This window comes from Rhineura floridana, chromosome 2, assembly GCF_030035675.1.
Source record: "Rhineura floridana isolate rRhiFlo1 chromosome 2, rRhiFlo1.hap2, whole genome shotgun sequence".
Lineage (NCBI taxonomy): Eukaryota > Metazoa > Chordata > Lepidosauria > Squamata > Rhineuridae > Rhineura > Rhineura floridana.
In genome coordinates, this window is record NC_084481.1 from 95,613,236 (window position 1) to 95,638,571 (window position 25,336).

At 45.3% G+C, this 25,336-nt stretch overlaps 1 protein-coding gene across 5 annotated transcripts; it reads right to left on the reverse strand.

Moving 5' to 3' along the window:
- Positions 1–1,485: 1,485 nt before the first annotated feature.
- Positions 1,486–24,925, reverse strand: LOC133376772 (MLX-interacting protein-like). 5 transcript variants are annotated; one of them, XM_061609538.1, is made up of 18 exons: positions 24,151–24,912; positions 13,743–13,849; positions 13,321–13,403; positions 13,129–13,218; positions 12,586–12,630; positions 12,250–12,403; positions 11,914–12,009; positions 10,538–10,666; positions 9,072–9,109; positions 8,364–8,811; positions 6,151–6,194; positions 5,885–5,987; positions 5,650–5,726; positions 5,358–5,507; positions 5,117–5,244; positions 4,875–4,998; positions 4,586–4,715; positions 1,486–4,057 (listed from the first exon to the last, which is right to left on the reverse strand). In XM_061609538.1, exons 1-18 carry the CDS (start codon positions 24,555–24,557, stop codon positions 3,936–3,938), a joined length of 2,475 nt encoding a protein of 824 aa, XP_061465522.1. In that variant the 5' UTR covers positions 24,558–24,912; the 3' UTR covers positions 1,486–3,935. The 5 variants fall into 5 exon arrangements, with proteins under 5 accessions (XP_061465522.1, XP_061465523.1, XP_061465524.1 ...); XM_061609539.1 differs by having other exon boundaries at positions 5,391–5,507; positions 24,151–24,901; XM_061609540.1 differs by lacking the exon at positions 10,538–10,666 and having other exon boundaries at positions 24,151–24,899.
- Positions 24,926–25,336: the final 411 nt, after the last annotated feature.

Sequence of the window (25,336 nt, forward strand, 5' to 3'; positions counted from 1 at the left end):
CATTTCTGAAGTGGTAGAAACTCCCTGATGTGCTAATCTTCTATCTGCAGAAAAGTGTTGCTTTCTTTTTTTAATGCAAGGGTCCAATCAAATTGGTATCCCCCTCCTCACCCATACACATAGTTTGAAGATGTACAGTCCTGTCTTCCAACACCAGTGGGTAACAGTGTTGAGCTGCTGAGATTTTAAAAAAATCAATAAGCAGTAATATGGTAGTGATGGGGATGCTAGATTGTGCACTGCAGACAACGGTGTATGGATTAAGGTGGGTGGTATTTTAGGCCTTGGGATGATCATCAGAACTTGGTTAGCGTGCATTTGGAGAATGAGAGTGGAGCAGGAGATAGATCAGTGCACGCATGCGCACAAACACACCTGCCCCTCCTGCAACCATCTGCAGACATGCATGCCTTTGGGCACATGCGAAAGGGGAAGCCCTCAATTGCCACAGCATCTTGGAGAGAGAGACTGGGGGGGGGTAGAGTGCAGGTGGAAGAAAAGGGAGACGCTGGTGCACACACACTTGGCCTCAGAGATGGGGGGCAAGTAAGTCCTGGGCTTTCTCACTGCTCCTTGGCTCTGCTTGGGCCAAAGGCAAGATCTGAGTGGCTTCAGAAATAAGACTAATTTTTAAAAGAAGGTGTCAGTGAAGCAGAAGCCAAGGCAGGCAGGCAGGCAGGCTGCCAGGAAGGAAGGGGGAAAGCATCCTTTCCTTGCAGCCTTGCTTCTTTTTGCTTCACGAAAAGCCCTCCTCTCGTTCTGAGTAAAGGCATTGTCTGAGATGGGAGTCAGCGTAGTAATCCCCTCTTCTTCCTGGTAGGTCCATCCTCAGTCTACTTTGGTGTCTGCCACATGTTTTATAGGCAGACACCTGCCCTTAGCGTGCCTGAAAGATGCTCTGCCGCTTCAGCAAATGTTCTCCCTCTCGTTTGGAGCAAGGGGGATGTGTCATCTGCAGGGGCAGTGGGGTGTGTTCAGGGAGTGAAGATGTTTTTTAAAAAAATAATAATTCATTTCTTTACTGTTTGCTGCCCCCTTGGGGGGTGTCACAGCCCCCAGGATGGGAACCACTGCTCTAAGCTGCACAGACACTGACCGTTGGATGCATTTGCAAGATGGAACTGATAAAAGGCTCAGCAAGTTGTTTTGTCCTTTTAGTTTGGCCGAAGGCCACCAACTGTTGGCACCCACTTAAAGTGTATATTAAAGCAATGACTGGTATAATGGAGGGAAGAATAGGGAGCTGATTATCAAAGTCTGCAAGGCACAGTTCAATAAAATCATACAAAATTTGTTTAAAACCTCTAATAGGAGCAATAAAAATCTATAAAAGTGTAAAAAAGTATGTTACTGGGTAGTGTCTAAATCATCAGTTGAGGGAAGTACAATGGTGAAATTGTTGTAAACCACCCAGAGCTTTGGCTATGGGGTGGTATACAAGTGTAATAAATAAATAAAAAGACAATTAGAAAAATGAGCTCAGCATCAGTGCCAACAATTGTTAAAGACTACTCAAATGCATTTTAGTGGCATATTTGGAACACACAGAAAGATTGAAAGTACAAAATTGAATAGGAAGACAAGAAACCCTAAAAAGCTCATTGAGTATTTTTTTTGAAACAGGAAAAAAGTCATTCATGGGTGCCCTCATTAATTAAAAAACTTCAACTGAAGAAACCCTGCAGGGCTGGAAGAAGTAAAGTGCTGTCAGTAATTATATCCAGGTGGGCAACCACTGGGGCCACTGAGCTCCTTTCTGCAGCAAGTCTCCCATTCCAAACAGTGAAAGGTGAAAAATAGAGTGAAAAATACAAAGTGTTATCTTAGCTGATGTAGACTCGTAGAAGCATCATCACCACCCATAAATGAAGGGATAACACAAAAAGGCAGGGCCATCTGACGTCACACACATAAAAGGTCAAGGCCCTATTGGCTTTTCTGGGCTCAAACAGACTAAGCAGACTGGGATACCTGGGCTTTTAGTAGATTTTGTATACTGAAGAGAGTCTTCCAAGGGCATCAACAGGGTGCCCATTCCTGGGTTAAAATGGAAAGGTGTCACACTACCATTACATTCCTATATGATAATAGAATAGGTTTTCTGGTTTTGTTGCTGAAAGTTCTGGGCCTGTACCAGAATGAAGACATACTAAAACAGTAACAAAAAGAATCTAGGCCAGCTCCCAATGTTGCTCTAAGCTCATTTATATAGCTTTCTGAAGAGGTGCTCTCTGTCTCTCTCTCTGGCTACATAAGAATATCTTGCATGCAAGCAGCTAGAACAAGTTCCAATTGCTTAAGGGTTCTGCCTCAGAGAAAGACAACTTTCACACACAATGGGGGCGGCTTTTCTCTGCTAGTAGCCTTTACACCAGATGGGACATCTTCATAAGAAGTAAACTTCAATGCAGCAAGTAAACTATTTAAAGCAAGCCATCTCGTTTGATCATTTTAGCCATAGGCAGGATTGCTACGAAATACAATAAGATAGCTGTCTCAGGTGGTAGATAGGAGTACCACTGGAGATGGTATAATGACAGACAATGCTTACCCATGCGGCACTATCCACCAGGAAATGAAAAGGATCTATGCAGTAGCATAATTCCTGGGCAGATTGTGCCCCATTTTAATTCAGAGGGAGGGTATGACATTTGGATTTTCCATATCAGGTGCCAAAATGTCTAGGGCTAGTTTAGATTCCACTCAAAACTGTGGAAAAGGGAAAAAGCCTTTTCTCTGGTTCCTATCTAATCGATGCAAAATAGTTTCCTGGTTAAGGAGCGACTGGAAGCAGTCTGCGATGGACCTTCTGTCCCAGTAGGCACTAGCTTTATTGGGCGCTAGCTGGGGATAAAGAACGACGTCTTCCCATTGTAGGATGATAGCTGCTGTTTTTACGTGATTATAGTAGTGGAGAGGGAACAGGTTAAGTATTGGTGGCAAACCACAATCATACCTTACAATCAGATGTCATAAGCCTAGAACAAAACATGGCAAAGACAGCATAGGATGCATGCTGCACCAATAAACTGCAAACTTTAGACCAAAGTCATCTCCAAATGTAAGAGAGATATGAGGACAGGGTCTAGGAAATATTAGGCGTAGACTATGCAGTACACTGAGGCTGCAATCCTATACTTGCTAATGTGGGAGTAAGCCTCCCTGAACTAAATGAACTTAGTGCTACACAGAATGTATTGGATTGTCCTCAGAAAGTGCTCCTAAGCATATCAAAAATCCTAGTTAGCCCCACAGGTAGGGGCTCTGAACTGGAATGAAAGATGGGAGAAATTGATGATATGCACCTCAAAAAGGGTTCATGGATATGGGTTGCATTGGTAAAATCTGCTATCAACATATAATGTACAATGGGTTTTCTCCAAGCCACGACCAGATTGTTGTAAAGCAGTAACACTCGTCACAAGGACACTTGGCCATAAACACTCAAATTCAGTGAGGAACAGAGCCATGAAGCACACAGTGAAAGGATAATCTATGGGAACCATTAAAAAGGCTTAATGAATCACTTTCACTGCCCTCTGGTGGGAAAACAGAGGAAATGGAGGCCACACATCTCCTGCTATGTCCCCTCTTTTACCCCAGTTCTGAGAAAGACTGGAGCCATGCCTGGCATCTCACTTACCAAGATTCAATCTGTATTCTAGCTCTCTGTCTTGCCCTACGCTTCTGCATCCCCTACTCTGTCTGAAGTTCTGCCAAAAAAGTAAAAGGGAATATGGGTTAAGAGGTGTCCAGCATCAAAGTGAATGGCCAGAAATTATCTGCACTTGAACTCTGAGCCCCAATACTGTCATACAGGCTTCTTATTTCCATGGCAATTGGATTCCTGAGGAAGAGGTCACTGTTGTTGGCTTGCTTAGTAGCATCTGGCGCAATGTAAGGATCTTCACATAGTATTTGACCCAATTTTCATCCTAGCTGTTGCTCTTGCAGCGTGGAGGGAAAGACACTGCTTGCAGGGCTTGTTCAGGCAACTGGGCTGGGCAAGTCAATATGGATGTGATCTTGCTGAGCTTCAGGAGAGAGTCAGAGATAGCTGTGGAAGAAAAAGCACAACAGTAGTAACAAACCCAATGCATATGCTTTCTCCTAATTCCTAGAAAGAGGATCCTTGTGAGTCTTGAGCTGGTATTGGGAATAGAGGATAAGAATTCTGCAAACAGCTGGAATCTCCAGGTAGATTTTTTCCTAAACACTACAAAGCCAGGTATTTCAAAGTCACATCTGGGCCTTGCTCTGAGGCAGTACCACAAGAATCTTGGTGTCAGGGCAAGGAAAAGATCACAGCGTTGGGCAATTGTCTCTAGTAACTTAGCAAGGCAGGAGAAGGAACTCGGAATCAAGAATGTGGAGCTCTATCTCAGGAATATAATCGGCATGCTGTGATATTAGTCCTCTATTAGTGACGTATGACAAAAAAGATTAGTTCAGCCATGGGTGAATGAAATACTGTGCAAAACCTGTGCTGGGTTTTGTAACTGAAGAAAGGCAAGGATCATTGTGAGACGTGGGAAAAAGGAGTGCCCAGTGAAGGGAAATTTCTAAATCTTCCTGTTATCCATACCTGGACGCAAGATGGGCAGGGTGCAGTGCTGCTCCAACCAGCTCAGAACTGACTGGCAGAATTCCTTGATGTTGCCTGTGTTCACTGTCCTGGTGTAGCTATCAAACAGTGGCTTAATCACCACACTGAACTAGAGGGTGGAAAGAGTTAAGGAGCCTACCTAGCCAAGTCTCCCCGCTCCCCTTTAGGACTAGGCAGGCCATTGCTGCCATGTCAAATTTCCTCCCACCAATTTGCTTCCTTTGCTGCACCCCAACACATCCCATCCCACCCCCTCATTGGTGGATACAAGCCAGAAGCGCCAGTCATGCAAGGTGTGCTGGCGCACATACTCTTCATAGAGTTGAGACGCCTGATCTGATTGTGGGGGCAGCACAGGAGCTCCAGTAGGTGGAAGCTGGCGCTGAAAGTCACTGAAGAAAAAAAGAAAAGGCACAACTCATCTATAGGAGTTCCCCTCGTCTTGTAACTTGTGTCCCTTTATCCCTGATCCAATGAAAACTCAGCCACTTAACCTACTTCCCAACTCACTCAATGGCAGAGCTCAGCACTTCAATTTCACCACGCAGTCTTTTTACCGTCTCCTGAGCTTGTCGGCGCTCCTGCTGTAGTCTTTCCACGTACGCTGCGCTCTTCTGCAGAAGCGCTGCTTTGCTGAGCTGGAGGCAGAGGGAAGATGTAAGATGGGGCAGAAGGGTAAAGAGAGCACAAATGGCTCCAACAGGTCTGTGAAGCAAACTGGAAAGGCAGGACAACAACAGAGAACGTGTACCTCTCCTCCTGTGGTACAATGGGGGACGTGTACCTTAGGGCTGGTTTGATCAGATCCTGCCAACACCAGACTGGCAAGTGTGTTGAAGCCGGAACTGATGGTCATCCGACGGACATAGTCAGCAGAGGTAAAAGTTGATCTGCGGCTTCCCTGCCAAGGTCAATCGAGTCATGCTTTGAGACATTGCCCAGCCTCCCTCCCCATTTTGGCCAAGGTCTTTGATACAAGATTCCTTCTCCCACCCTGCTCAAGTCAACAAGATGGGGGTGGGGTGAGGGGGCATCCCTATTACCTTGGCAGTGCAGCATTTGTATCTTTCCTGGGCCTTGCAGAGGGTCTTGCCCTCAGCTCTCTCCTTGGTTTTGGCACCTGAAAGAATCCCAAAAATACCGGGCTAGGTGGGTTCTCCTTAAGGTGCATGCCCAATTTCCACCTTGGCATGGCAGATGGACTAATCTAGAGGGCACCAATGAAATACTGCCAAAAAGAGAGGCCATGTGACTTTGGACCCTCCTGAGCTCACTTACTGGTGTCAGGAGAGGCAGCAGCAGAGGCAGGTGAAGGAGATTTCATTGCTGCAGATGCTGAGCTTACTATGACATTAGCATGGGGCTTTGGGGTGCCACACACCTGTGGGAGAGAGTCAAATAAAAACATAGAAAGAAATCATGCCTGTTGACTCCAAGTAGGAAACAAAAGGATAGAGATTAGAGGCCTCACAGAAGGAAGGTGGCAGAGCCTGAGCTGCTCAGCCCTACCCTTTTCAGAAGATGGCAGAGGAGAGTATCCTTACCTGTGCAGAGTTCATGACTGGAGTGAGGGGCAGTGGGGCAGGACCTAGAGATGAAGAAAGAGGGAGACAATTCTTTCTTGTTCTTGTTTTCCCCAGCCTCTGTGTATTCCCCCCCATGCGGTACAAATCGTGCCTGGCTGAAGAGCCCTACGAAGAAACAGCACCTTCCACTCCTTGTGACTACACAAGTTCAACTGAGCTGCTCCCCAGAAGACTAGAGTTTTGAATGGGGTAGAACGACTTCGTTAACAAAGAGGATTCCGTTGCTCTATGAAATCTCACCCACCCCAACACCAAGTAAAACTCAAGACAAAGATCATTATTTAAATGCGTGGCACCTTATCCAACACAGTAACTAGTAAGCATCCTTGCAATTTGGCTTTCCCACAACTATTAGTTCCCCTTAGAATTTCTGCACATACGACCCAACGGTACATGGCAACAACTGTTTGTTGACCGCTTTGCTCTCAGACACACAGGACTTCTGTACCTTTTACACTCACACATAAATGCGACAGAGAGTAAATAGGTGCAGCTTCTCTCATAATGCTTCTATGTTAGAAGGCACTACAGTTACTGACACCTTTCCTTCTCCAAAGCATCTACAAGGCACAAGAGCTTGTTCTGTAGTGGGTCAGGCAAATCAGTGCCCACTTGTAGATTTAATAGACTAACACAAACACCAGGGAAATCTAATCTCTATAAGTGTGTAGTTATCTTGCGTCTCAATAAGCTTTCATTTCACTTCAGCTAATAAGTTGAGGATTTCGTCATTTAACTATGTAGCATTTGGGAAAATGTTAACATTTGTAGTAGTTCCTTACTTGGCTGGTTCAATCTGCCTCCTGCCATCAAACCCAGAAGCTTAATTACAACACAGAGAAGCAAGGAGAGGATCAAAGCAGGAATCTGGGCACAGAGGGGGACTTTCTCCCACACACTCTAACACTAGTGACATTTGAAGCTTGAGGGAAGCAGCCCAGGGTGAGGTTTAGGAGTAGAAGTGAGGCACTAGTATTCAGAAACCAAATCCTACCACGTGTACTAGGGCTGTGCACCAGATTCGGCCAAGGCCTGAGCCAAACGGGCTTGTTCAAGTGGCCTCGGCTGAGTAGGGTTGAGATGGCCCCAGATCTCTATGGGCCAGGCTGGGCAACCCAGAGTGATCTGGGGCTATCAGGGGACAGTGTGTCAGGCAGAAAGGAGAGATAGGTGTGGGCAGGCAGGAAAGGCATCTCTTTGTGGGAGAAGCCTTGCCCGCCTGACCCCTTCTTCTCCCTGCCAGGCCTCCCTAAACCCCACACAGTATCCAAGCCAGCAGCTTCCCTGCACACAGACAAGCCTTTGCTTTGACAAAAGAGCATGACCCAGCAAGATGGAATCCTTCTGCTAATCAGCTGGTAAGCAGGAGGATTCATCCTGGCTGTGCTGGTCACAGCTGCTGGTGAGGAAACAGCGACCAGCACTGCACCATCCGCCTGCTCTCAATGGGAGGGAAAGAGAAGCAGCAGCATCTTCTGCTTCCCCTGCCCCCCTCCCGGCCATATCTTTCAAAAATCCATAGCTCCCCCACCAATGGCTTGGGGCCCACAGATGGGGACTACGGGATGGATCAGGAGGGCTTTGCATAGCCCTAATTTGTATATGTTTAGACATATGTATAGATGCTAGCCATACTGTTGCCTTCAATCTAGTTTTAATGCCTGTGACAAACTGAACCATCTTTGCAAGGCTGAACCCTAAATCCACTGAATGGGATGCAGACATTGCTACTTAACGCACATGAGCTGGAGCCAGATATAATTTTAAAGTTTTGCAGTAACACAAATAATGAAAAACTATTTCCCTCAACCATATTTTTCATTTTTCCTGTACTGAAAATTGCTTTTGTTTCAAATGATCCACAAGTATGAAATTAAACTGTAGCTTCAGATAACTCTGTTTTCTATCAAAATAAAGGCTAATAATTCATGCAATTGTCTAAGTTAGTGATTCCAAAACTTGGTCCTTGTGAGATTCCAAAGAAATGAAAAGCCTTTCCAAGCTTCCCCAAGGCTAACAGAGATAGTTAAGTCCATTTGATAATAGCTTGAGGTCTAAAAATAAAAACAAAAAAGGACAATGCTACAGCATGACTTAAAATTTCAAATGGATCTAGAGAAGCACTCTAGTCTGTGTCACCACTGCCCCACTTTTCCCTTGCAGGCACATACCAGCTGTAAGCAGGCAGGGAAGGGAGGCACTAGGAGGTGCTGGCTGAGGACTAGAGGAGGGTGCTGGAGCAATCCGTTGCAGATACCTGCACCTCCCACCCTTGGCTGGGGGAGCAGAGACTGGCACAGCAAAAGGGTCCCTAGATGTCGATAGGGAGTTTTTTTCTGATTCTGTGTGTGTGATGACACAGAAGACCAAAGTGGTTTGAGGCTGTACGTGCAAGATCGGAGAGGCAGGTGGAGGGCTGATCCTCAGTGGGGAGGTGGGAAAGAATGGCAGGAATGTCTGCTGTCCATTCAGAGGTATAGGTGGCTCTACATCGAGCGAGATGGGAATGGGGGTGTGAGAGTCTCCAGGAGGTGGGTGTTCCTTGGTTCCAGGGGCAACAGGAGCTGCATCTGTGTGGCACTGGTCCAAGGCACTAGCATCTGTTAGCAGCGTGGGAGCCTAAGGTGGGAAAAAGGGAGAATGAGTCAGACAGAACTCCTGGGTCCAGGCTTGAATCCCACTTGGAGGCGACTTCAGACAAAAATTAAAGTCACTGCAACTGGAAGAACCCCCACTGCCCAGCTTTTTGCAATGCCTCCCCCCAAAGCCATTCGTATTCCAAAAGCAGGTACAGACCACTATCTGCAATAAGAATCAGAGGCTGGAGCAACACAGGAATATGGAGTATGTAAGCTATCAGATAAATTTCTTCTCTTTACCTGGACTGTAGGCTGAGAACGACAAGAAGTGATGAATTCTGTGAAAAGAAAGCAACAAAGTCTTAAAAGGTACGTGGCTGGGGGGGGGGCGGGAGGAGATTAAGTGCAACTGGCAGAAGAGAACTGACTGGGGTGTATGAATCAATTAAGCAAAGAAGCATCAGGATTTCACCAGACAGGCAGACATCAGTTGCTGCTTTCCAAGGATGAGACCTAAGGAGATGCCAACAGAATAACTGGGTAGAGAAAGTCAAGTCAATAACAGCAGCAATCGGCAAATGGGGACTGCTGATTTCAGAGTCATTGGATGGAGTGGCAGAATTGTGTTGCAGGAGCCTAAATAGGCCATTACCTGCTGAGTTCAATGCTGGGAGGCCCTAACCAAACTCTCAAGACACAACAATTGATTCTTTGATTAGAAGTCTTTATTTGCGAACGAGCAATTGCTTGGAAGAGTTACACAGAGAACAAATCTCAATGTAAGCCTTCCCTTACATAATCCACACATCTTCCTTACATACTTCTTTCAAGGTTACATTGATTACGCAAGCATCACATCAACATATGTCAATCAATACAATAACTTGGCATCAATATACTTAATTTAACATAAGCATAATTATCTCTTCTAAAATGTGCAGGTCAAGATAACTTTTCTCTTCCTTTTCCAGGAAACAACTACTCCAACCCCTTCCCTACATTTTCGTCATATCTTCTTTTGATAAGTATTTGACCTCCAAAGCAAGCATTTATTTATAACTTTTGCTCCACTTCATCTCATACCCTTATAAGTGCAATGTCAGCAATTCCACTAATACATTCGAGGCCTAGCCACTTTGGAGAGCTCACACACGAGCCTGAACCAAAGATTTCCGCAACAACTGAGACTGAAACAGGTTGATGCTGGCTGCTATATTTGCAAACACAAATTCTGAGACTACAAATGTTGTACATAAGATTTTGCAAATTAAGAATTTATACAAGATTCACTGTCCTACTTTATTTTTCCTGTGAAATTGGGAAATACAGTGATGGTGGAGGGCTTTGGAGAATTTTGCCTGGCTGGATCAGAAAATGGGGTCGTGGACATACAATACATAAAGCACAGTATGCAAGAGTATGTGTACAGTGTATTGATGTACAGAAGTTGTAGGATGCAAATTGTCAAGATCCTGAAGTAGCTACCTAGAAACACATTCAAATCTAGATTTCAAACCCTTTCCAAAGACACTAGATGCTGAAATAGTGATATTACTACCACGGTTGTCCTGTCCTTTAATATGAAGAAACTGACTGGAGACAACATTCTTACATGAAGTTTCCCACTCCAACCTGAAGCATTCCTAATCGTATGTATTTACAAGTCTCCAGAAGTTGCAGCATACAACGGACAACAGTGATCATATTAGGTTCTAGATTACAGGCAGAGCTCTGAGATATGAAGAAGAAACACCTATTCTTGTTACCTTTCCTGGAAACATTTGTTGGATTAGACAAGTGGAGTTTGAAGGAGTCGGAAGAAATAGAAGTGGCACAGGAAGCAAGGTGGAACCACTGGAGGCCATGACAGACGGAGGGAGAGTTAGCCAGGCTGCCTGTTAAAGTGTCCAGGCAAAGAAAAGACAGCAAATTGAAAGAAAAAGACGAACAGTGAGAAGAAAACACTGACTCAGATATAGCAGCCATGGCACTGAGGCAATGTGGACCAATGGTTAAGGAAAGATGGGGTATTTGTATTGCATCAATAGCCATGATCAAATGCATCACAAGTTATAGCCAACACCTACCTATATAAAACTGTGGACAGGACAGCATAGTTAGTAAACGTTCAATACCTCTTTCATTTATGTTTGGTCTTTTTCCAGCACATATCCAGTATTAATGATTTTTAAAAATTAGTTCTAGTTAATTTATATTTCCTCAGATCCAGCTATAAAAATCTTTATGCACAAACATAAGAACCAAGTGGGACCTGCAACAAAATACTCAAGGTTCCAACTAGGCAGTCATGCTCTTTGTCAGACAGCCCCGCCCCAACAGTCAGCATTCTATGGGCACTGAGCATGCTCAGTCCTCACTAGGCTGTTTTTGTGCTCCCCTCCCCACCTTAGGATCAACAGTTGGAGAACTAGCCTATTAGTGCATATGATGCCAAAAAGAGGATTAATTTTTATGTGCAGGTTGACTAATTTAGAAAATATTTGACAGTCTGCAGAGTAGCAGAGTCCCCCACCCCCCGGAGAGGTCATGTTTGCTCAGCAGCATTCTGCTCTGGCCTTGGGTGAACTAGAATTTTCATAAGTGGCAGGCTGGAAAGGGCAATCAATCCCCTTCTCACAAGCTAGAGCCTCCAGCCAGCTTAGGTGACCCAGACTTGTATATTATTTACTCTTCAGGTCACAAGTCAGCCTCTCAAAAACAGGTGATTAACTTGTTTTTTAAAAAAATACATCACAATTGTTTTTATTTGATTTTGGGGACTTGGTGACACACGTACAACTTTAGTTTTCTCAAAAGCCCTGAGTTTAGAAAACATGCAAGCTGTAATTCTGAGGAATCTTAGGGTTGCTTCACATATAAGTTGGAAAAACATGTTTTCCTATACAGATAAACACCACAGGGAACTGCAGCTGATCCAGAGATTCTGGCAGCATGTACCCACTAGCATTTGAAAACAAATGCAATACTTTTAAGTGTGCACATGATATATACTGAAAATGCAGTGTGCAGTGACCCTAAGAAGCTATGCAAAGTGCGTCAGGGAACGTACATATTTGTTTTTAAGATGCCGCACCTGACCAGTAAGCACAGCCATATACATTTAAGGTCACTCTGCTGTTACCATGAATGGGGTCCAAGGTGTCCATGAATTCCTCTCCAAAGATGGGGTGCAGCTGGGTCAGGGTGGGCTGGATCATGTCTGCATTACCTTGGTGAGCTGAGGACACAAAATGGGAAAGAGTGTCACTCACTTGCCATTCTGTACCATAGCAAAAAACTGTTCTTCACCACACAAGCCAGTGACCAGCTCTTATATGGGGATACCCCAAAAGATGTCTCCATCATATAGAGGCATCACTACTAATCTTTAGGGACAGTGAAGAACACTTAAAGTGTTTCTTGGTAGAAAGACAGATCCCAGGGATATATGAAATGGGCACACAGCGAGACCTCTCACCAAGGCCACGTAGGTTGGGACCACCATAAGGGTTGCGGCTGGAAAAGATGGTGTCCAGAAGTGCATCCAGATCATGCAAGGGGTCGAGATCCATGGGGTTTCCCTCTGCCATTTCACTGCCCAGCTCTACTCCTGGAAGAGCATCAGCTAATTCCTATCCAGAATAGGAGAGAAAGAGCTGTGAACTCGTTTTAGACAAACTCAAACGAAGGGCTGGAATACTGAGTGGTTGCAGACAACCTCCAAGCTTTTCCAGTTCCACCCTCTGCTACAGGGAAAGGGGAATGGTAGGGGTGCAGCGTAGGAACAAGGCTAAGCAAAGCATTAAAGTAGCACCTGAGTAGGACCACAGACGGCAGGTTTATCCATCTTCTTTTGGGCCTAAAACAAAATGGACAACATTATTACTAAGAGTGCTACATTTACTATACTTAGCAGAAGAAAAGCCATAGCTAGCTCATTCAAACACAACCTAGGTCTTCAGTGAGCCATCACAGACAACAATCAGAGACAATAGCTGAGTGATCAAGAGTGTGTCTTTGTGGAAGAGACGGCAACAGAAGGAGCTACAGCAGCTAGGAAGATGAGTCTATGGGCCAAGGCACCCATCAGAATCAGATAGAAGGGTAGCCTGATGGCCAGTCTAATACCAGGTTACCTCATGTCTACTAGTTCTAGTCTACAATAGCCCTGCAGTGGCAAGAACAGTTTAGAACAGCCACCCTTCTTACAAAGATCTAAGAGTCCAAAAGCCTCTCTGGATAGGACTAACAGAGTTCCTTGGCTGGCACTAGCAAGAACTTTATGAGGATACAGCTCATGTGGAAAATGTTATCGGGAGGTGGGGGGAAAACACATCTTGCCAGAGAAGACACTTACCCAGGTGTGGAAGAAGGACCTCCATTTGTGATATTCCCTAATGACAACCCCAATTTGGCGTTTCCAATACTTTCCTTCCATGATGACAGCCTGCCAAGTAAAGTTGCAGCAAGGGGTCACTTAGGAAGGGACAAAGAAGATGGATAATGTATCCTTTTAAGTAAGAAAGATCCAAGAGTAACTTTTGCTCACCTCAGGCTTGCGGTGCTCATCTATATCACTGCACTCCAGTGGGGTCACAAAACTGCACACTGGGTTCTGCCGCTTCTCTACATCTGTGTCCAGAATGAAATAGAAAAAGAGCTGTGATCGGCAGTACAGCTTCAGGCAGACCCAAACAAATAGGGAGGTACAGCTCATGAAATCCATAAGCAATTAATATGACTTTTGTTGGCTTAACGTTTTGCAAACTTGCAGTATATAATTCTGTGCGAAAGAGTCTTCTTGGCTGCAGAAGTCATGGAGAACACTTCTCGGGATGGAGAAGAAATCTCTTTTAAATGGATTTATAAACAAAATTTTCAGAAAATCCCATCCTTAATTCACTCTGTTACAGGAGAGGTGGTGGCCCTTTGGAACAAGTCCTTGACTTTACCCTCTTCCAGGCTACTCACACTGCAGATACCAGGCTCTCCAGATAGCATTATTGAGTCGAATCTTGTCACGCTGTAGCAACTTCAGCCCTTTAAAGGTTTTCCATTTGGGAGAGACAATTTTCCCACTGTAAATGAGAAGGAAAAGGCAAAAAAAATTATTGTAATACCAAATATATTTGGTTTTCAATGGAAAACAGGACTGGGCAAGAAACCAAAGAGGAAGAAAGCCCAAAACACATTGGACAGGAGCATGTCACCGACAAGCTTGACTATTCTATAGCTACTGTTTATTCCTGTTCTGTACCATTAAAGCAGGGGGCTAAATTCTACACTCTTAGCTTTGAGATTATTAAACTACTAAGAGGTATACAAATGTTCACCTTTTCCACAGATTTACTCAACTTGCTTGTTTTATTCTAAACCTAACACTGGATGGCGACTCCTCCTCAACTTTGGATTTTAGAGCAAACTGAGGGAGAAGGATGATAAATGAACAGATGAGAAGTGGCAGGTTTATCAGTGCCGAATGTGACTGGAGACCGTAAACAGGGATAAGAAGTTATGCTGACAACAGAAGCTCTGCCTCCATGACTACATGGCTCTCTGTGCCTTCCTGTTTTTCTGATGTATCTCTGCAACAAAGGACAAAATCTTGCTGTTACAAATTATGTGCTAGATACCAGCTTCTGTGTGGAATATTATCACAGAATACAGCCAGCCAGCCCTGGCTGAGATGACAGATCTGGAAGTGCCTCCCCCTCCCCTTAACGCAACAGCTCTTTCTCATGCTGCCACTCATTACACTTGCAGGACCCCATCTGTGAGGAGTCAGTGAGGGCGGACAACTATTTTTGGACAGAAACCTAATTCAATTATTCTGAAGAAATGCAGTATATGCATAATTTAAAACACATCCAGCTAAATGATTTGTGTTTTGACTTTAGTAATACCTAAATTAGGGAGAGCATTTCCCTCCAACAGAGAAATATAGTATTGATTTAAGTAATCCAAGTGATGAAATATGTTCTGGAAGGAGGTTATTTCAGTGGTTTATGCCTTTCACTATTAAAGAACAAATGCTTCATCTATATACCCAATTTGTGTAGCATCACTTTCCAGCCACTTAATTTCACCATCAGACATCGTCTCTCACTCAAAGGCCTTGCCAAGAAGGGGTGAGACTAATGAAAAACCAACGTCCCGTTAGGAAGACAAGTAGACACTGGCAGCTTGCATACCATTCACTCTCCCTGTTTAATCAATAGCAACACAGAAACTGATATTCTGCCCTTCTGAAGTTCATGTGAAGGTGCACAAATATCCCACGAGAAAATCTACACACTAAGGGTAACAGAGCACATTCTCTGACCGCCCTCTTGTACTCTGTCCCAGAGTACTTCAAACCTGGCAGTTGCTTCACTGAGCAACTGTGTCAAAAAACCAAGAGACAGTTTAGAATCCATGCCTCTTTCTCTCTCCCTTCCCACAAAATTATTCCCACTTGAGACAGAATGAATAATGAATAAGGCCAGGCTGAGAGGTCAGTCACACGGTTCTAATGCATAGCCTTGCAAAGACGCAATAGGATGTTCTGTTACTATGCACAACTACAATATCTACTTCACTGACCTGGGGGCAAGGGCTCGCACTGCCAGCTGCACCCAGTGGTCTCAGGTAGATGGAAAACCAAGCTTCTGACAAAGCTAACGCCGCAGACAGACTATTTAAGGGGTTTCTTGTTTCAGATATGCGAATTCCTCATGCTTCTTTGTCTTTTTGCTTGGTCCAATGGCGCCTCACAAAATAACACACTGTGAGAGATTCACCAGGAATCATTTAAAAGAGCCAACTTCTGAAGGGTCATAAAGCTGAAAATCAGTATCTAATAAAGGCTAGAAATCCCACCTGAGAATCTCTTCAAACTCATTAAGCTTCTGATTGTGGCTATCTAGCATGCCTTGTTAGGAATCTGCCAAATACAAAAACCCGTGGTGAAGCTCTTCCTTTGGAGCTTTAGCTTTCAGGGAGTTTTTATTTTATTATTCATTCATTCATTCATAAAATTTATATCCTGCCCTTCCTCCCAGTAGGAGCCCAGAGAGGCAAACAAAAACATTAAAAACACTCTTAAAACATTTTTAAAACAAAACATCTTAAAAAAAAAAGCTTTAAAAAAACTTAAGTAAGTGCCAAGAAGATAACAGAGATGGTGCCTGTCTAACATTTAAGGGGAGGGAATTCCAAAGTATCGGTGCCACAACAATAAAGGTCTGCTTCCTATGTTGTGTGGAACGGACCTCCTGATGAGATGGTATCTGCAGGAGCCCTCATCTGCAGAGTGCAGTGACTGACTGGGTATCTAAGGGGTAAGATGATCTTTCAGGTATCCTGGTCCTGAGCTGTATAGGGCTTTGCACGTCAAAACCAGAACTTTGAACTTGGCCCGGTAGCTAATGGACAGCCAGTGCAGTTCTTTCAGCAGTGGGGTGACATGTTGGCGATACCCTGCCCCAGTGAGCAGTTACGCTGCCACATTTTGCACCAACTGCAGTTTCTGGGTCCAACCTCAAGGGCAGCCCACACAGAGCACATTACAGTAATCTAGCCTGGAGGTTACCAATGCATGGACAACAGTGGTCAGGCTATCCTGGTCCAGAAACAGCTGCAGCTGTCTTACCAGCTGAAACTGCTAAAAAGCACTCCTAGCCACTGAGGTCACCTGGGCCTTTAGTGACAAAGGTAGATCCAAGAGCTTCCTGAGAACAAGAGCCTGCTCTTTCAGAGCGAGAATGATCCCATCCAAAGTAGGCAACTAACCAATTATCTGAACTCAGGAACCACCAACCCATAGCACCTCTGTCCTGCAAAGGATTCAGACTCCGTTTACTGCCCCTTATCCTGCCCACCACTGCATTAAGACACTGGCCCAGAGATTGCACGGCCTCTCCGGATTCAGATGTTACAGAGAAATAGAGCTGAGTATCATCAGCGTACTGCTGACACCTTGCTGCAGATCTCCTGATGACCGCTCCCAAGGGCTTCATATAGATGTTAAACAGCTAAGGACAAGATGGTAACCCTGTGGCATTTCACAACACAACTGCCAGGGGACTGAAGGACAACCATCCAATGCTATTCTCTGAAAACAACCCTGGAAAACAGTGCCTCTGATACCAATCTCACCATGTTGGCCCAGAAGGATACCATGGTCAATGGTATCAAAAGCTGCTGAGAGATCAAGTAAGAACAAGAGGGTGGCATTTTCCCTGTCCTTCTCTCGATAAAGGTCATCCATCAGGGCGACCAAAGCCGATTGAGTCCCATAATCAAGCCTGGACCCAGATTGTAATGGGTCAAGATAATCTGTTTCATCCAAAAGAACTTGCAATTGCTGTGCCACAACCCTCTCAATCACCTTCTCTAAAAAGGGGTATTTGCGACCAGGAGGAAGTTGTCACAAACCAGTGGGTCCAGCGTGGGCTTTTTCAGGAGCGATCGGATCACTGCCTCTTTCAGGGCAGCTGGGACCACTCCTTCACACAATGACATGTCATTAGGCCACACTGACTGAAACCGATCCTAAGAAGTTGCAGCAGACATTACACTGCACACCTCTCTGGGGACTACAGTGGATGTGGTTGGGGCATCAAGATTGCTAAGGAGGCAAGCAATTTTACTCTCAAAGTGCCTTGCAAACAATTCACAGTGAGCCTCTGAAGGGTCTAAGACTCCATTTCCTGGAGTTGATGTCAACACACCCCTGACAATACTGAAAGCTCCACAGGATGGCTACTTGAGGATGTGACGGAGGCAGAGAAGTGGGCCTTTTTTGCCCTCACCACCACACAGTAGGCACCATTATGATGTTTTACTTGTGCCCAATCAGCCTCACAGCAAGTCTTTTGCCACTTGTGCTCTAGCTGTCATGCAGCCTGTTTTATTGCCCCTAGTTCATTGCGCCAAGACGCAAACTGGGCTCCACAATGCCAGAGAGGCCCGCAGGGGCAACCGTGTGAAGAGCCCAATGTATCTCATTGTTCCACAGTGTGACAAGGGCTTCAACAGGGTCACTTGCTCTGTCTACTGGGAATTCTCCCAGGGTATTCAGGAATTCTGTGGATTCCATTAGTCTCTGGGGGCGGATCATCTTAATCCGTCCACCACCTCTGCAGGGGAGGACTGGAGACGTAAGTCTAAACGTCACCAGGAGGTGGTCTGACTGTGACAATGGGGTGACATCCACCCCCCCATATCCAGAACACCCCCTCCCCCATCTGTAGCAAAAACCAAGTTCAGAGTGTGCCCTGCCCTATGTGTCAGACCGACGACAACTTGAGACATCCCATAGTTGTCATGGAGGCCATGAAGTCCCAAGCCCACTAGAGACAGCCTCAGCATAGACACTGAAATCATCCAGGAATATCATTCTGGACTCTTCCAATACCACAGCCGAGACAGCCTCTGCCAGCTCAGTCAGAGAAGCTGCCGGGCAGCAGGGTGGACGGTACACTGGCAGCAACCCTAGTTTACTGTCTCCTTGGCCCAACACCAGATACAGGCCTTCACAGCCAGCTCCTAGACAGAGTGGTTTCCTGATGACAGTGATGGAAGCTCTGTAGGCCACAGCAGCCCATTCCCCCCATCCCTGCAGCCTGTGCTTGTGTTGCACTGAGTATCCAGGTGGGCAAAGCTGGGTCAGATCACCTCCTCCCAGCTCACCCACCTAGGTCTCGGTAATGCACACTAAATTGGCACCTTCATCCATGATCAAATCATGGATGAGTGTGGTCTTATTGTGTACCGATCTGGCATTAAATAAGAGCACACACAGGCCAGTGGGCACAGCGATGAGCAATGAGGAACCCATCTATGAGAGGAGTGGGAGCAAGGAACAAGGCGCAGATAGCCTTGCCCTCGTCTTCTATGGTAGCTCATCACCTCCCCATGGTTACACCTCCCTCTACCGATGGTCACTGAAACTGGGGTGGCATCACCCATGTTCTTCCTTACTAAGCCTCCTCCTAAACACCTGATATGGACACAACAAGAGCCCACCAAGAAAACCTAGCAGAACCAGTTCTCCCAGTATGCCTCTAAGAGAATTGGGAACAGCCAGACCCACTCAGTATCTTTCACACAGGGCACATCTACTCCCCCCCATCTCACACCCAGGGACGGCCAGCCTTCTGCCAGTTGCAGACTCTTACTCTGAAGGCATCTGGCAACTTCCTCCTATCATTCAGTTCACTGCACGGGTTCTCACCCTACGCAGGAACTACACATGCACCATACACCCTCCTCACTACCAATCTCCTCTAGATTGGTTTAAAAAATATATGGAAGGGGGTAGGGCCCTTGTCCTCGGGACTCCCTAACAGAACTTGTGGATGCTGAAATGCCAAAAAAATTCTCCAAGCAAGAACACAGGCAGTTGTAAGAAAGGGAATGGATTCCGCCCTAACCGCTCAGGTTAAGATTAACAGGGTGATCTGAGCTTGCCCGTCAGATGAAAAGAAAAGGTTTTCTTTCTATGGAGAGAGTAGGGGGAAAATGACACCGGAAACATTCCCTTACTATGAGCAGATACTTCTAAACTTTAGTTGACAGCTAGGGGCTACCTTGCACTTCTCAAGCATTAGTTTGCCACTGTCGTTACATAAGAACGCAAGAAGAGCCCTGATGGAGCAGAGCAAAGGCCTATCTAGTTCAGCATTTTGTTCTCACTGTGGTCAACCATATTATTCATTCATTCATTTTATTATACACCTGCTACTTAAACAGTCTGGAGTCAATATGCAGTATACAGTTTACAGTATAAAACACAAAAATATACAAAGATTTAAAACGAAGTAGCTGTGACAAATTGTTGCGTATCTGTGCATGTGTGACAGTAAAATAGGATGCGCAATACTGGAAGAGTAACAGGTGCTGTCTAACTTCTGTTTATGAGGTGTGAATGATCTGAGTAAGGCAACTGGTTGGGAGTAGATGTAATTTGGCATGATTTATATGTATTATCATGATGAGCGCTGCATACTGAGAGTCAGGATATGCTTTGGCAAGAAAGGGGGGAAGAGGAAAGGGATGGTGGTTTGGGGTAGTGGATGGTATGGTGAGCAAAGGAAGGGATACAGTTGGAAGTGGGGTGTCCAGACGGCTGCAAACCATAGCTCTCTCAGATCCTCCATCCACCTTGAAGGTACCTGGTGACCCGGCTAGAGAGTCATTTCCCCAAATCTTAAATATTGCTTTTAAGAGTGTGCTGCTATGCTTTTGCTTTACTAGGATTTTGTTCAATATGGTATTATACCCTTTTGGTTTCATTGTGTTTGCATATATATATTTGCTATCTTTCTGTAAACCAAGTAGAGATTGTTCTGGTATTAAGTGGTACGTAAATATATGAAATACATAAAACAAACATACCACTCTAAACAGCAAGGCAACTCTGCCACTGCCACCATCCCAAACTTTAGATCTGGCATAAAAAAAGAAGTTAAAATGTGCAGCAAAACAGAAAGACGTTAACAGTAAAATGTTTGGGAGAAGTAGTATGTCTCTGCCTAGCATAGCAAAGATGTTATTGCAGGCATCAGACAGGCCTCGCTGGGGAGAGCATTCCACAGGCTGGAGATGGGGGGGGGGCAGCCAAAAATGTCTTCTCTTGTTGCCACCCTCTGATTATCTATGTCTCCAATGATGACTGCAGGGTCTGGGTAGGCTTATGTTGGAAGAGGCGTTCTGTAGCTGACGGAATCCCAAGACACAGGTTAAAACCACCACTTTGAATTGGGCTTGGAACATATTGGTAGTTTGGGCAGCTGGGTCAGAATTGGTGTAATGTGTTTGGACCTTCTGGTCCCAATAACAGTCTGGTCGATGAATTCTACACCAGAGGAAACTAATCTATAGGTTACTTAGAATATAAACTACTGAAGACAGGTTACTCCCCATCTATATAAAGGAATAGCTAGGCACCAGCCAAAGCTGATAGAAGGCACTTCTCACCACAGGGGCCACTTCTCTTTGAAGTGATTGCAATGCATCCAAGAGAACTCCCAAATTATGAACCTAACCCTTCAGAGGGAGTGTTACCCCATCCGGATAGGGTTGAACACCACTTATCCAGAGAGAGGAACCACCTACTACAGTAGGGCCCCGCTTTACGGCGTTCCACTTTACGGCGCTTCGTTCATGTGGCGGTTTTCAGTTAGGGAAAGGCCCCGCATTACGGTGCTTCTTCCACTTTTACAGCGGTTTTTTTCTGTCGCGTGCCATTTTGACGTCATTTTGACATCATTTTCATGCGATGCCGCCCATTATAGTCTATGGGGCCCCACTTTATGGCGATTTCCGCTTTACGGCGGGGGCCTGGTCCCTAACCCGCCGTATTAGTGGGGTCCTACTGTGACAGCAACTCTTGTCTGTTTTAGTTTCAGTTTATTGGCCTTCATCTAGTTCATTACTGCAGTCAGGCACTGGTTCAGCGCATCTGCTGCTTCACTTGCTTGAGATGAAAAGGAGCAATAGAGCTTGTGTCATCAGCACACTGATGATAACTTAGTTCACAGGACGACTCCACTCAGCAGTTTCATGTAGATGTTGAACAGTTTCTTGATCATTTCAGCTGCCCTTTTCTTCACACTTCCAGCTCTGCAATATCCTTTTGAGGTACGACAACCAGAATTGGGTTAGGAAGCTAGTCTACAACATGCTGTTATAGAATCCTACAATTATGTGCAACTGAGGTCAAGATACAGCTTTTATGTGGAAAGACTACAGCTATTTAATCCATAAGCCCTTTGTTAAAACCAACTGTTCGACACTGCTGGGGACAAGACACTGGTTAAAATGAACGTGGACTATTCCACTGTGGTACTTCTCATTTTAATTACTAATAGAACTGGAAGAAATCCCAAAGGTCATTAAAACCAGAGGACGACAGACTGTTTGGCACCAAGAACCAGAATAGAGGCTTGTTTTACCATCACATGTCCAAAATGGTCTATGCAATCAGGTCAAAAGTTACATTAAAAAAAGAAAAACTGGGATTTCTAAGCCTTTAAGAGACACAAAGCCAGCAATTAAGAGTTCTGGGTGCCATATGTGGCCAGCAAACTGCAAGTTTCTGATCTCTAATCTAGTCTAACTTCTGCCCTGAAGCGTGGTAATTTAAAGCATTCCACAGAGTTGCCCACCCGGCCTTTCTCTGAAAGTCTCCAAGGAAAAAAAATTCCATTAACTCCCTAAGCAGCTTGTTTCATTGCTCAACTTGCTCTCTTTCTCCTGCTTCTCAAGAGATGTTGGAAACAAAAAAATACAGCAAACCAATTCCAAAAATTCAGGGCATGTCTTCATTTTCAACATAGTACAGCACAGATAACAACAATTAAAACTGGATTGTGCAGAGCAAGCCAATCCCTTCCTTAACCTTCATCATTAAAGCTGTGCACAAGAGTTTACATTAAAATTCCACTGGGAAGCTAAAAGGAAGCATAGGAAGAAAAACATGACAACTCCCTTCTCATAGAGTTCTGTAAGTGTTTATATAGTCTCTAACCACTCCACTATCAGAAAGCGGATGAACTACAGACACTAACCATTGCTGATGTACTTTCTGATATTTAATCACCACTACCACCACCCACGACACCTTTTTTATATTATGTCTCTAGCACTGGGAGGGGCGGGGGAAGCGCTAGGTCATGGTCTGTTTGTCACTCTAATACTCATGGTAACAATCTATCCACTATACCCTATCAAACCGATTATTAAAGACTTTCTTTCCTTTCCACACATCAAAGCAGTCTGACCTCAGAGGTGTTTAAAGATTAAAGGACTTGACTGCTTATTGAACATGAGAGGCGCTGAATCTGGGGTGGGGGAAAACCAAAGAAATCTGCATGGGTCAGAGACACAGGGTAGAGGCACACTTGCTGTCATCCCAGTTCTGAAAATGGAGGCACACAATGCTAGTCAAACTGCGCCCCCTTTTACTCTCAAACCTGGTCAGATCAGCTCCAGTGCGGGTTTTTTAAAATTCAGCTTCAGACTCATTTCACAGCTGATTGGTACATCAACTCATTGCCCCTTCGGGTGTGGCCAATGGAAATGCCTAGCTGTAGGCTCAGAGACAGTGACTGGCCCAACACTTTGCTGTAAGGGGTACTGAAAGATGTGATGTCAGCAGTGGGGAATGGAGGTGTGTCCAGCCAAGGGCAGAGTTGCTTCAAAATGCAACCAGAAAAAACACCAGAGCTTGGAAAAGTTACTTTTTTGAACTACAACTCCCATCAACCCAAATCCAGTAGCCATGCTGGCTGGGGCTGATGGGAGTTGTAGTTCAAAAAAAGTAACTTTTCCAAGCTCTGAAAAACACTGTAGTTGCTTCTGGAAGCCAGAAAATCATTCTTGCTGCTTTTGAAACTACTAGTGTACCCACAGCCACTATGTAAGCAGTAAGATGAGATTAATGAGCAATAAAAATGTTTTTTTTCTGGCAAGTGTATCTCACAAGTCTAAAGTCTGAGTTAGTGTCACTCCTGCATATAGTGCATGTATGCAACACACTCCCATATACCACTAGTCTACTAGAGAACGTATGTGGGCAGCTTATATAAATATAGTAAGTAAAAGCACAATGCTATGCATGTCTTCTCAGAAATAAGTCCCACTGAGTTCAATCAGATTTATTCCCTGGTGTGCATAGGACTGCAACTGAGGTTAGAAAATAAAAATACTGTGTCAAGAAGTAAGCAGTAGGGCAATGCCAGCAAACCAGGCCCATGTCATATCTAGGCCCCCTGCTAACTTTTTTTTGAACTACATAACTGGATTTGCTGGTTTCAGCTGACTCATGTATTTCTCACTCTGAAATGTCAGCTTTGCTCCTTGCACTGAGAACATCTCTCACACAAATGCAAGTTTTTAATGTGCTCATGGGTGAAAGCTTTTACCATGGCATACAAACCTGTAGGGCAGCACTTTTTAATTGGAATATACTTTCTAGTTAAAAATATGTTTTTGATGTCTTGGGTAAAATTGCCCTCTTTAACTTGAGGAGTCCAAGGCAGCTTGGCAAGCATCAATTTTGCTTAACAATGCTAAGTACCTGTAACTTCATGCAAATAGACTTTTTGATTGACATCGATATATGCATTTTTTATTATATCATGATTATGATTGTCAGGCTAACTGGTTGTACCGCAGCTCTCATAGCAGGCCCACTACTGCAGTTGCAAGAGGGCATGCACTCTCAGGCAAGTGCTGGAGGCAAAAAAGGAAGCCTCCAGACCGTGTCCTTCTCTGTTCGAGATAATCTCCCTTTTGTTGATTCTCTCCATATTTTCTCACCGGCGCATACGGCCCGCTGCGCCCAGTTCAGGCGGGACTGTCTCTCTGCTCCCCCCCCCCGCCCGCTCCGTACCTGTAGGCGAGCGTCATGCACTCGAAGAGCTTGGTGAGGGAGGGGTCGATGTTGAGGGCTCCGCTGCTTTGAGGCCCGTAGCGGTAGTTCAGGCACGCGCCCTCGTTCACCGTGTCGAAGTCGTAAGTAGCCCCAGAGCCCAGCTGGGCCCCATCATCGGCCTTCCTAGCCGTGGCCTTCCCCGCTGGGCTGGCCTTTCTCACTAGGACCGCCGCCGCGCACGGAGCAGCGGCTTGCCTTTCCTGGCTCAGCGCCGCCTCGGAGCCGGGATCGGGGTCTGGATCCGGGTCTGCATGGGGCTCGGACACCATGAAGTGGCCGCTGTGGATGATCTGGGGACGCGACATCATCCCAGGCGGAGGCCCCGCTGCCTCCCACGTCGCGTTCCTCCGCCGTCTCTTGAGCATCTCTAGCAAGCCCAAAGCAATACTGCAGCCGCCATGGCAACAAAAAAGCCGCCGACGGTGCAACCGAGAAGGGTCGCTTCAGATGCCAAAATGCCGCCACCGCCAAAGAATAAAAGGGAAGCGGTCCCTAACGAACCCTCTTCCCGATAGCTACCCTGCCGTAGGCTCCCATAGCAACAAGGGAAAATCGTTCTACGCACGCGTCTCCCTAGTCCCCTCTTGTGGCGGCAGGGCATGATGGTTACGGTAGTTATATTTTGCCTTGTCGCAGGAAGAGATATTTACTCTAAGCGTACACTTAACGGGTAGAGTGTCGCACAGGGATGAACTTCCGGTATTTTAGCCTTTGTAACCTTTAAAAGTGCAATTCTTCTGCACGCAAGTCAATACTGCAGAACACAGGACTTATATGTGCAAGTGTTTGGGGGCTGATAGAAGGAAATGTAATTACTACGACACTGTACTACAACGTGAAACATGTTTGATATGGTGGATTTTGGGGTGAAAAGTCAAGCAAGCTTCAGCCCTGTTTCTAACTTACATTAAGTGACTCTACATCGCAACGCTTTTAATAACCCACACTCCCCTAGCCTTTGGTTCCCCTGTAATATTTGCAGAGCTTGGAAAAGTTACTTTTTTGAACTAAAACTCCCATCAGCCCAATCCAGTGGCCATGCTGGCTGGGGCTGATGGGAATTGTAGTTCAAAAAAAGTAACTTTTCCAAGCTCTGAATATTTGTATTGGCACTGGTGACAGGGCAACTTTTAAAGTTCCACAC